An 11,806-nucleotide genomic window follows, 5' to 3' on the forward strand; every position below is an offset into this window, starting at 1 on the left:
GAGTGTGTTATCGCCAATAACATCACAGCATAAGCCATAATCACAGATGTGATGTTATTTGCAATATTGTATGTTTTATTTTCTTTATGCAACATTTTTTTTTACAAAATAAACAAACAAAACAAATCAAAGCTGCCCTGGATTTCATACTGAGAATGATTCAATACTTATGTAAGCATGTCCACCAAAAAGTTGTTCTACAACACCAGTTGGTGCTAAGGAACTACAAAATGCATCTGGTTTCTATAGAACACTACCAAGTAACGTTAGTTTAACATACAAAGTGCAAATAAGCAAAGATCAAATGAAAACAGACAAAAAAAATAAACAAATTTATTAAGAATAAAAACTGAATTTAGTTATTAATTAGGGTTATTGAGTTTTGTATGTGTTTTTATACAGTTTTTATGGTAAAGGCAGATTCAGAATCTGATGTGGGTCTGCAGTCCTCAGAGTCAGATAAGCTACAACGAAGGCTTTTGTGCATAAAACTGTCATGTCAGTTATTAGTTGCTAACACATCAGCAGAGTGATCCAGTTTTGGGATGATAAAGCTTCGCTGAGATTTGTGATGACACTTCAGGAGCCAATCAGATTGTAAGGTCAGAACTAACTGTTGTATAAAAACTTAAGTTTTGGGTTGGAAACTTAGAGATAAGTGGAGTCAAGATGATGCCAAAATGTTGGAAGCTATGAAATGACTATTTGATGTAACTGAAGAGACATTGTGAGGTAAGAGATAAAATAAGAAGTAAGAGAAAACATTACTGCGAGCACTAATGTTGTTCCAGGCCTTCCGTGCATGCTTTAGTCTGAGGGTTTTCAGGCAAAACGATCGTCAAGTTCTCTGTGCCCAAACTGTTATTAGTAAAAGGTGCAAAAGCAAACAAAAGCCATGGCCTGAGTGACCTGTGTGTGTGTAAAAGTAAGTAGAATGTATGCAGAGGCACATATTGGGATTTTAGAGAGACAAACATATACATATGCCATCAAGATTATGTTTTTACACTGTGTGGCTTTGTAGACACAGAATACATGTGCTTGGCTGACCCGCCTGCAGTCCAGACGTCTCCTACTAAAAATGTATGGCACATAATGCAGAGGAGAGTCAGACAACAGTTACCACAGACTTTTGATAAGCTGAGGTCTCAAGCAAACATTATCACAATTTCAAAACTGTAGCAATTAGTGTCCACAGTTAACAAACCATAATTACTAAGAAAGGAATGTAATACAGGGGTACACGTTCCTCTGTCCCAACTTTTTAGGTTGTTGGTGTTGCTGCCATTGAATTCTGCATATATAAATAAATTATTGATCTCAGCACTGTATGCGTAATAACTGAACAGCTTTTAAGGGGAATGAAGCTGCTTGTTTTAAATGACTGTATTTGTTTATTATGTGATACATATTGCTATAGCTCTGTATTTCTTTTAATAAAGACAAAAAACAGCTTAACGATGTAAGGAATACCAATAAAAAGAAGACTTTTGCTTTATAAAATATAGATATATAATAAAATTAAACAAAAAAGTATTACAAGAAAAGATGTATAGAATCCTGATGCATCAATATGTGGTGACAATCGTGATAACTGCATAACGGCACCCAGAATTAGAGCTAATCATGAGGTGCCTTTAAGATGCCCAACCTTAGTAATATAAAATGATCTCAGTCTCCAGTGGCCAGTACATGCAAAGTTGCATAAACCACTAGAATAATACTGTAAGTGAACTCTGTGAACTACTGTCTGATGAGGACAGAACAGCATAGAATTAAAAAACTTACTTGCTCAAAAATATCTAAATCAGACCAGTCACAGACCAGCAACAAAACACAGCATTGTTTTTTAACTTGCCTTAAAAAGTGGATCATGAAAAACAGTTATTTAATGTTTAGTCTTGCTGAACAGATCCAAATCATTTACTGTATATGCCTTTTAACATTGTATGTAAATTCAATACAGCATTCATGAGTGATAGCAGCTTAGTTATAACGGACTATTGGGCCACCATTGAGCCACTTGCCTAAAAATGAATACGGCACCTTTCTATAACATGTAGTGTTTGTGTTTCTACAACTTATTGTATTTGCATTGCATTTTTGGAAGATAAAATAGGAAAGGAGAAGAAGATACAAGTGCAATATGCTTAAGCAAGTAGTGTTTGGACCTTTAATAAATATCCAAACAATGTGAGAGGATTCCAAACATTTATTCAACCAAAAACTCGCAGAGTCAAACAAATTTAAATGTAAAACTTCCGTTACATTATTTTATCTAAATAATTCCAGATAGTGGACAAAGATTCATGAAAACCATTTTGAGGGTCTAGTTTCTGACCCTTTAAGAAATTGAGAAATATCTTGTACTCACGGCATCCATGAAGCCAGGTTTAAAGGCCTCGGCCTGACGCCTCATGTCGTCCGGGTCTCTGTGGCGCATCATCTCCTCCTCACGTCTCCGTCTTTCTTCCTCATGTCTAACATTTGTAAAGCAAATTTATTATATAATACACACTCTAATATGGGTGTCAGACTAAGTTTTATTTTTTAGTTTTACCTCAGTGGTACGATTCAGCATACTAAATAACATGTTACAATACTAAAGACACCATTGAGACTTTTTTTTTAGTTTATGCCATTTTAAACACATGTAATTTGAGAGCGTTTGCTGCTCTGGGTAATAAAATTTGTTGTTTAATAGGATTTTAACAACTTGTTTTTACACTTTGGTTACATTCATGACAGGAACGGTAGTTACTCATTACACAAGATCAGAAGGTTATATCAAACACGGTCCTGGACAATTTAGTGACTTGCACATCTTTGGACTGTGGGAGGAAACAAGAGCTCCCGGAGGAAACCCACGCAGACATGGGGAGAACATGCAAATTCCACACAGAAAGGACCCGGACCGCCCCGCCTAGGGATCGAACCCAGGACCTTCTTGCTGTGAGGCGACAGTGCTACCCACTGAGCCACCGTGATGCCCCTGGGTAATAAAAGGGTCAAGACTGATACAAAAAAAAAAGTAAAGAAAATTCAATAATAATTTAAACACTTTAAAAAAAAAGTTTCTTAGTTTTCTTTCTGAGCACATTTAATCTGTCATTTTTTTAGTATTTTCATGGCAAATGAACTTAAAAAAATGATATGAATAGATAGATACTTTATTTATCCCGAAAGAAATTATTGAATTGTAATGATTATAAAGTAAACATCTGCAGCTTAATTCCAATTCATTAAATGTGAATGATTAAACTAGATTATCTTCATATTAATTCTTGTTTACCTCATTTCCATCTGTTTGCGCTTCTGCAGCTCTTGGTTTCTCAGTTCCTCCAGGCGCCGCAGCTCTTCTTGACGCCGCATAAGATCTGGCGTTTAAAAAAAAAAAAAAAACACATCAGCTGCATTATCTTACATCTTAAAGGACAAACACATGCAAGTTTCACTAGACACCACTACGGGTGCACTGTGTTACCTTGTCTCATCATCATGAGCTGGTGTTCATGTTTTGCTGTCTCCATCTCAGCCTCCAGTTTCTCTTTGGCCTCTTGGATGTTTCTGTTAACTTGATCTCGCTGCTGTTTCTCCATCTCATCCAGAGCCTTCCAACGTGATGAGTACTCAAACTCGAAGGTGCCTGGCTGGGCGAAACGTGGAGGCTGCTCCCTTTCCCTAGAGGTTCAGGTTGAGGGTGGTGAGCATTATTATGTTTTAAATAATAACGTTAATTGAATAATGAGCATTGAAGATGAACAAGGTTCTAGCAACATACTTGTGATATTGTGGAGTTTTTTGCAATAGCTTTTCTGGAAGGCCATCTTCATCATCAAACTGCTCTGTTGGTTCAACGATAACTGGTCGGGGGGATCTGTTATTAAAAAAAAAAAAAAAGTAGAAATCCAACAATCTGCATTCAAAAAATACTCAAATTAAAATCAGATCATAACCAGACTTACGTCGTAAGTAAAAGAGCTCCATCAGAACAACGGTCAAGAGCCTTTCGTGCAGTGGGCTTGTTAGCAAACTCCACAATTCCTTTTCCTGAGGGTCTTCCACGATCATCTACCACCACGATTGCTCGCTCCACCGGTCCAAACTGTGAGAAAGCCTGTTCCAGGAGCTCATTGGTGACGACTGGTGAGAGGTTTCGGACTGTAAGGGCAGCACCATGGGTGGCGAAACGAATGCGAATTGGCCTGTTCCTCAGGACTGTGCCATCCAACTCTGCCTTGGCAATCTCTGCTAATGTCCTTGTTTCCTTTAGAAAGGATAAAAGAACAGATTTAATCTTTACACATGCTTGACCAGTGCTATTACAGACACTGCTTAAAACACTTAATCATCACAGTATAAAACCAAGTCAATAATTGTGAATAAAATTCACCCAATTAGGTGCAAATGAGAGAACAACAGCATGGCAACCACTAAAAAGTGAAGGTTTTGCATGTGGTGGCCACAGACAATTACTCTCTCCTTATCCTTTATGACTGATTATTCCCTAGTTTTGCCTTTTGCTAGTGTCCCTGTCACTTCTGGTAGCATGAGGCGATACCTGTAGCCCATTGAGGGTGCAACGGCAGTCCAGCTACTCAATCACAAGAAGATTTGCTGTGTCTCCCAGCACAGTCTCAAGAACACAGAGGAGATCGGGCCATGGGCCGTTACACAAGGAGAGCTGGACAGGGCTGTAGAAGGGCATAACCCAGCAGAAGGACTGGTATCTTATGCTGGTGAAATGCCCAAACTTACATGGTCAAAGTGTCTAGACAGTTCCTGGATGATTAAAGCACCGATGTTATTGACTGGCCCCAACATTACCCTGACCTGCACCCAATTGAGAACCTTTGGGACATTATGTATTAGTGCATCCAACGAGGCCAGGTAACGTGACCAATGTTGGGTCCATTTTCATTAACAAAAAGCAAAAAAGGGGAGAAAGGAAAAACATAATGGACACGATTATTAGATTGTGTATTTTTAATTAATTTAAACTATTAGATCACAAGCATCGAGTTTGTCTCTGTGACCAATCTTGCTGTTTTCCTGTTGATTTGATTATGTTTTTTAATCAATTTAAACCATTAGATCACAAGCTTCAAATGTGTGTCTGTCTGAACAATCACAGCACATCCTGGCACTCTTGATGTCTTCCAAACACAGTAAGGCAGCAGATTACCAATATTAAAGACTTTACTTTTTTATTGCTAAGTAGTACTAGCAACGTGCTGAGCAGTGGCATCAGTGCTAAAAGCTACCTCCAAAAGCGTTTTTATTTATTTGGGTTTTTTACGCCATGTTAAACATGTTTGTCATTTAATGGCAGAACTGAGTATTATATATCTGTCTTTTTTAATCTTGTATTTATCTTTTGGTCCATTTTATATTTTCATTTTTATGGCTGCGAGGTAGGTTAGTACTGTTCTTGTGTTGTTGTGTGTAAGGATTTCTTTTATGGTTTCAGGCATGTGCACTTGTTGTCTTTCCTTTGTGTATTTAGGGAATTCTATCAAAATGTGTTTTATTGTTTCAAGTGTTTGGCAGGTTTCACAGGTTGGTGGGTTTTCTCCTTTTACCAGGTATTGGTGCCAAAAACATTTAACCACGTTAAAACCAGCACTTCTTCTTCTTCCTCGGGGTCGGCTCTCGGCGGATCGTGATCCGCATTGATTTGGCACAATTTTTACGCCAGACGACCCTCCCTATTTTATCCGGGCTTGGGACCGGCACTACAGTGCACTGGTTTGTGCATCTAGCGGCTAGGTACCTATAGGACAATTCAGTGTTTCCAATTAGCCTGTTGGCATGTTTTTGGACTGTGGGAGGAAACCGGAGCCCCCGGAGGAAACCCACGCGGACACGGGGAGAACATGCAAACTCCACACAGAAAGGACCCAGACCGCTCCACCTGGGGATCAAACCCAGGACCTTCTTGCTGTGAGGCGACAGTGCTACCCACCGAGCCACATTGCCGCCCCATTCAAGTATAACCCAAAGGTTGAAAACAGTCACTGCACTTTAACCTTATATTTGGGGAAACAGTGAAGCTAAAATTCATTTAAAATTTTCATCTGGGAAACTCATATGTACAAAATATTAAAGATCATTTATTATGATGTCTAAGCTGCTGCTTTCAAATCAGCCCGTTAGTTATTTTAAACTGTAAAGTGGTCTATTTTATAAAAAATAGTTAGTTAGTTAATTAGTTAGTTGGTTAACAGGCCATTTATTGTTTATATTATAAAAACTAGCAGTAATTAAACCTTAAACCACCTAAATATAGATTAATGTTGTGATAACCGTCGACGGTAAATTTGTCTGCTAAGGTAATGACCAGCTAGCATAACCGTTTTCAAAAGATAGTAGCTATAGCTAAGCAAACGGACTAAATAGGTTAACTAGCCGTTTATTCTAATACACCAAGCCCGTACATGCAGATTTATTAGAGTAGAAAACGTGTTGAACATAAATCCTAGTAGTAATATCATTATGTATTATTTACAATGTTATATTCTAAATACAATGATGAGTTTCGGTAAATGAAGCGATACAGTATTTGTGAGCTTCATAAGTTATTGTTGTCGATTCTCAGCATATTATGATTTAAACGGTTTGTTTTGCTCGTTGAATTTTGCTGTCTAGGTTATTTAGACTGTCTGGTGTGTCTTATTGTGGCATTTATATTAGGGATGCACCGATATGGGAATTTTGGGCCGATGCCGATATCCGATATTATACACGTACTTATCTACAGATGCCGATGCCGATATACACATTTATAACTTACAGAGAGATCAGACACCCCCGATTTACATTATAAACAAATGTACCATTTATTTGCATAACTTTTTAGCTTTCAACCAACTGTATGCAAACAATAAAATAAAAGGTGTCTCCTGAGAAAATTATTAGGCACATTTAGTTAGCTAACTGGTTCAACACAGACTGGTCACCACTTTTAAATAAAATAGATCTATTCAAACTAATAATATATAAAAAACATTTTAAAAAGTGATCTTATATCAAAGGATTTTAAATTAACAACTTAAATAAAATAATATCTACTCAAATTAATAAAAAATAAATAGATTTAAGTAAAATTAAAACAAAGAAATGCCTTTTAGCAGTGTAACTAATCAACGATACAGTAACAGAGAAATAAGAATCCTTCAGCACTGACTTTGTGCTTCTCCACACTGTTAGAGGTGGAAGAATCTGAGCCAAATTATTTTTTTCTACAAGTTCATAAGTCTATTTTTAATTCAAAATGAATAATTTTAATTCAAAACTGTTGTCTACCCACTGCGCGGTTAAACTCAGAATACTCACTGGACTCACATCAGATGTCCAGATGTCCGTGGTAAGGCTAATGGAGGACACATTATCGTCAATGAGCTTGTGAATGTGAGTCGCTACCAAGTTGTGTAGCTCCGGTAGGGCTACGTCGGAAAAGTAACGACGGCTAGGTATGGTGTAACGTGGCTCAAGATGCTCGAGCAGCCGGCGAAATCCAATATCCTCCACAACAGAGAACGGCTGATCATCGAGAGCGATGAATTCCATCACCTTTGCTGTAATAGCTGTAGCTTTTGGGCTGTTTTTGTCAAATTTCTTAAATTTCTGAAGGAGTTGGTCAACCGGCTGAGTAGCTGCAGATTTTGCTGGCGTGCGCGGTGCTGTGCGAGTCTCCTCTTCCACCGTGAGGAACTCTGTATATTTGTCAGGATGGTGTGCCTTCAGATGTATAATTAAATTTGTGGTGTTGAAATTTCTTACTTTGCTCCCTCCACGCAAGACGTTAGTTGAGCAAGTGTTGCAAACTGCATGCTTTATGTCATGCTCGCTCACTTTGAAAAACTTCCATACCACAGACATTTTTGCTGCACTGCTGTAGCGCGGCCTGCGTCACCCCGTCTTCTTCCGGCAAATAATAAATGCGTCGGCAAATATCGGTTTGAAACATCGGCCAAATCTAAGCATCTGCCCGATGCCGATTGTTCTTAAAAAATATATTATCGGCAGATACAGATAGAATTCTGATATCATCGTGCATCCCTAATTTATATATACTATATTCCTTAAAGTTTAGTTAATGAGAGTATAAGGGGCAGTTGTAGCCTAGCGGTTTAGGTACTAGACTAGTAATCGAATAGTCGCTGGTTCAAGCCGACCACTGCCAGACTGCCACTGTTGGACCCTTGAGCAAGGCCCTTAACCATCAATTGCTTAGAAAATATACTCTCAAAGTACTGTAAGTCGCTTTGGATAAAAGTGTCTGCCAAATGCTGAAAATTAGAATGTAAGATTCGATAGATTAATTATTCACAATGACTAAATGGGGGCTGATGCACCTCCACACCTCCAAATGCTTGTTGTTTTTATGATAAAATAACTATAGTGCTAAAAGAATACACTATTCGTAATTTGACAGAACAACTCTGATCAATCTTGATTCCAATAACAACCAAACAATAATAGTGATCATTAAGCCCAAACATTGCAGCCATAGTATTCTACATTTACATTTACAGCATTTAGCAGACGCCTTTATCCAAAGCCACTTACAGTTCAGTTACAGTATACTATCTGAGCAATTGTGGGTTAAGGGCCTTGCTCAAGGGCCCCAACAGCAGCAACCTGGTAGTGGTGAGGCTTGAACCAGCAACCTTTTGATTACTAGTCCAGCACCCTAACTAGGGCTGAAACGATTCCTCGAGAAACTCGAGTAATTCGATTACTAAAAATCATCGATTCAAAATTTTTGCATCGATGCATCATTTAATCCATACAACTATATACAGCTCACGGTGTTTCGCACTGACGCCTTTCACTTTTGCACAACGCGTTCACGCTGTGGGCAGGTGACGTGAAGAAGCAGAGGGCTGCGATCGAAATCACATACTTAAACAGTGCTTGAACCAGGTACTCTTCACACACAGGTCGTATTTGGACTCGCCGCTCCTGCTGTTTATACTGTTCAGTATAAAAGTATGTGATTTCAAAAACATAGAGAGAAAATAGCGAACAGACGAGACAGGACAGAGAAAACGACAGAAAGTTTGAGATCATTTTAACCCTTATTAATCAATTAATTCCAACCCTAACCCTAGAGATTGTCTTGTTGATACATTTACTTTTCTTCATTGCAACCACCACAGGCTTTTTTGAAGGCTAAAGCAAACACACATGCCAGATCTACCTCATCTAGGAGATACAATCCTGACAGAACTTTTTTTGCCTCCCAACAAAATATTAAAGCTTTATGTTCTGCGTGCGCTGTAGCTGAAACTTACTTCTGAAAGTTGCACAAATTAGAGGCTAATGTTTATGTATTATTGTTTATGTATTATTTATTCCTTACTTTCAGGTTGTCTGTATACATTTTAAAAGTAATTTGATTTATTTTTGAGGTATGTGTTTTTGCATTTCAAAAAAGTTCTCTTTAAACTGTCGTGTATGCAAAGAATAAAAATGTGCAGTTTGTTTTAAGAGACCAGTGTTAATTTTGACAGCAAATTTTTATTTAGTTTTAGTCATAATTTAGTCAACTGAATTGTTTTCGTTTTAGTCGACTAATTATCGTAAGAATATAGTCGACAGGGCAAGCCGTAGCCTAGTGGTTAAGGTACTGGACTAGTAATCAGAAGGTCGCTGGTTCGAGCCCCACCACTGCCAGGTTGCTGCTGTTGGGCTCTTGAGCAAGGCCCTTAACCCTCAATTGCTCAGACTGTATACTGTAAGTCGCTTTGGATAAAGGCGTCTGCTAAATGCCAGAAATGTAATGCAAATGTAAATGACTAAATCTATAGTCGATTCAGTCGACTAAAATATAAAGGGTGTAAAATGTAAATGCTTTTTCATCAGTTCCCTTGAATTATTTAAGTCATTATATACACTTACACAGGGCAAGCCGTAGCCTAGTGGTTAATCCAAAGTGGTTAATCCAAAGTGGTTAATCCAAAGTAATCCAAAGGTTGCTGGTTCAAGCCCCACCACTGCTAGGTTGCTGCTGTTGGGCCCTTGAGCAAGGCCCTTAACCCTCAGTTGCTCAGACTATATACTGTAACTGTGCTGTAAGTCGCTTTGGATAAAGGCGTCTGCTAAATGCTGAAAATGTGAAATGTGAATGTGAACTTACACAAAATGAAACATTTTTAAACCAGTTATGGAATATTATTAATGCTTGAAAGTGTCAATTCATTTCGTCACAGTTTTTATCCTTTTATGTAGTTTTTATTTAGTTATCGTCTCGTTTTTGTCATGAAAAAAAGGTTCGTTGACGAAATTAACACTGTAAGAGACACGTCTCATTTAATTTTATATGTATTTATTTTTGCTCTTTATTAAAGCAAAAGTATTTCGTATCCGATTGCTCGATTAATCGCTGGAATAATCGATAGAATACTCGATTACAAAAATAATCGATAGTTGCAGCCCTAACCCTAACCACTAGGCTACGGCTTGCCCACATTCTAGTATTGTTGTATAGCTTAAGCTCGATCATATTAAACACTAAATAGTATTCAGTACTTGTTTATAAGTAAGTAAAGAATTAAACACACGAATAAACAGTAGTAGGTAGTAAGTGCTGCTGGTGTATTTACCAGTCGGATAAAACCGAATCCTCTGTCCCGGTTGATGAACACCTCGTTAGCCTCGCCGTACTTGGAGAACATCTTCCTGAAGTCTTCCTCCGTGATATCGGTCGGCAGATTTCCCACAAACAACCTGCACCTCTGTGTGAAGGTTTTCTCGCCCGGTTTCCTGAAGCTCTTCAGGTCGATGGTCATCTCCCGGGGCTCGGTGCTGCTCTCGGCCTCTGGGACCGGGCTGCTGAGCTGAGGAGACGGCGCTGCTCCCTCCATCTTTGACTGCGTGCGCTCCGTGGACGGAGATTCCGAGCTGCGCTTCGGGTTGTGCGGTTTCGGACACGGGGAGTTGTTCTGGATATTCACCTGCTTCAGGTTTCGGTTTGCCATGTTTTAAATGTTCAGAATGTGGAACGTTTAACCACAGTAAACAATAGCCACCGTCTTAGGCTGCGTAGAAACTGCGTGCTACTCAGAGCGCATGCGCAGTCTTTCGAACGAAACCCGTGCTTCCGGTTTTAAAAGCTATCGCCATCTACAGGAATAACATTAAAACCACCTCCTTGTTTCTACACTCACTGTCCATGTTATCAGCTCCACTTACCATATAGAAGCACTTTGTAGTTCTACACTTACTGACTGTAGTCCATCTATTTCTCTGCATGCTTTTTTAGCCTGCTTTAATGCTGTTCTTCAATGGTCAGGACCACCACAGAGCAGGTATTATTTAGGTGGTGGATCATTCTCAGCACTGCAGTCCCAGCTAACAAAATTACGTTCTGAGAACGTTCCCCAAACGTTCCATTTTGGTTGTGGGAACGTTGCACTGGAATGTTCCCTCAACGTTATTTTGTCCAGTTTTCTTGATGTTCTCAGAACGTTTTTCTAAAGTTATGAAAACGTTCATAGAACGTTACCTAAACCTCATTTGCAACCATAATTTATCATTCTGAGAACGTTGTCTTGGAATGTTCTAAGAACATTTTAAATAAGGTCCTCTGAACACTCCCTTAATGTTCCATTTTGGTTGTATGAATGTTTTATTTAAGCAGTAGAACACTTGAGGTGTTATCGCGAATGCCGAAGGCGAGTGCCGTAGATCATCACAGCCGTGATGTTATTCGTGATAACACACGACCTTAAGTGTTCTATTGCTTTTATACAACAATTTTTACAAAATAAAGAAAGAAAATAAATCAAAGAAGCCCTGA

General features: G+C 38.7%; 1 protein-coding gene across 4 annotated transcripts in view; it reads right to left on the bottom strand.

The window, feature by feature from the left end:
* Positions 1-11,068, bottom strand: part of pspc1 (paraspeckle component 1) — a 30,871-nt gene extending 19,803 nt beyond the window's left edge. For all 4 annotated transcript variants that reach the window (XM_063010531.1, XM_063010530.1, XM_063010529.1 and 1 more), the window contains exons 1-6: positions 10,611-11,068; positions 3,966-4,267; positions 3,782-3,877; positions 3,485-3,681; positions 3,293-3,377; positions 2,375-2,480 (exon numbers count right to left, since the gene is read on the bottom strand). In XM_063010531.1, coding sequence (XP_062866601.1) covers positions 2,375-2,480; positions 3,293-3,377; positions 3,485-3,681; positions 3,782-3,877; positions 3,966-4,267; positions 10,611-10,985 — 1,161 coding nt within the window. In that variant the 5' untranslated portion in view covers positions 10,986-11,068. The remainder of the gene's footprint in view (positions 1-2,374; positions 2,481-3,292; positions 3,378-3,484; positions 3,682-3,781; positions 3,878-3,965; positions 4,268-10,610) is intronic.
* Positions 11,069-11,806: the final 738 nt, after the last annotated feature.

The sequence above is a fragment of the Trichomycterus rosablanca genome, chromosome 15 (assembly GCF_030014385.1).
Source record: "Trichomycterus rosablanca isolate fTriRos1 chromosome 15, fTriRos1.hap1, whole genome shotgun sequence".
Taxonomy (NCBI): domain Eukaryota; kingdom Metazoa; phylum Chordata; class Actinopteri; order Siluriformes; family Trichomycteridae; genus Trichomycterus; species Trichomycterus rosablanca.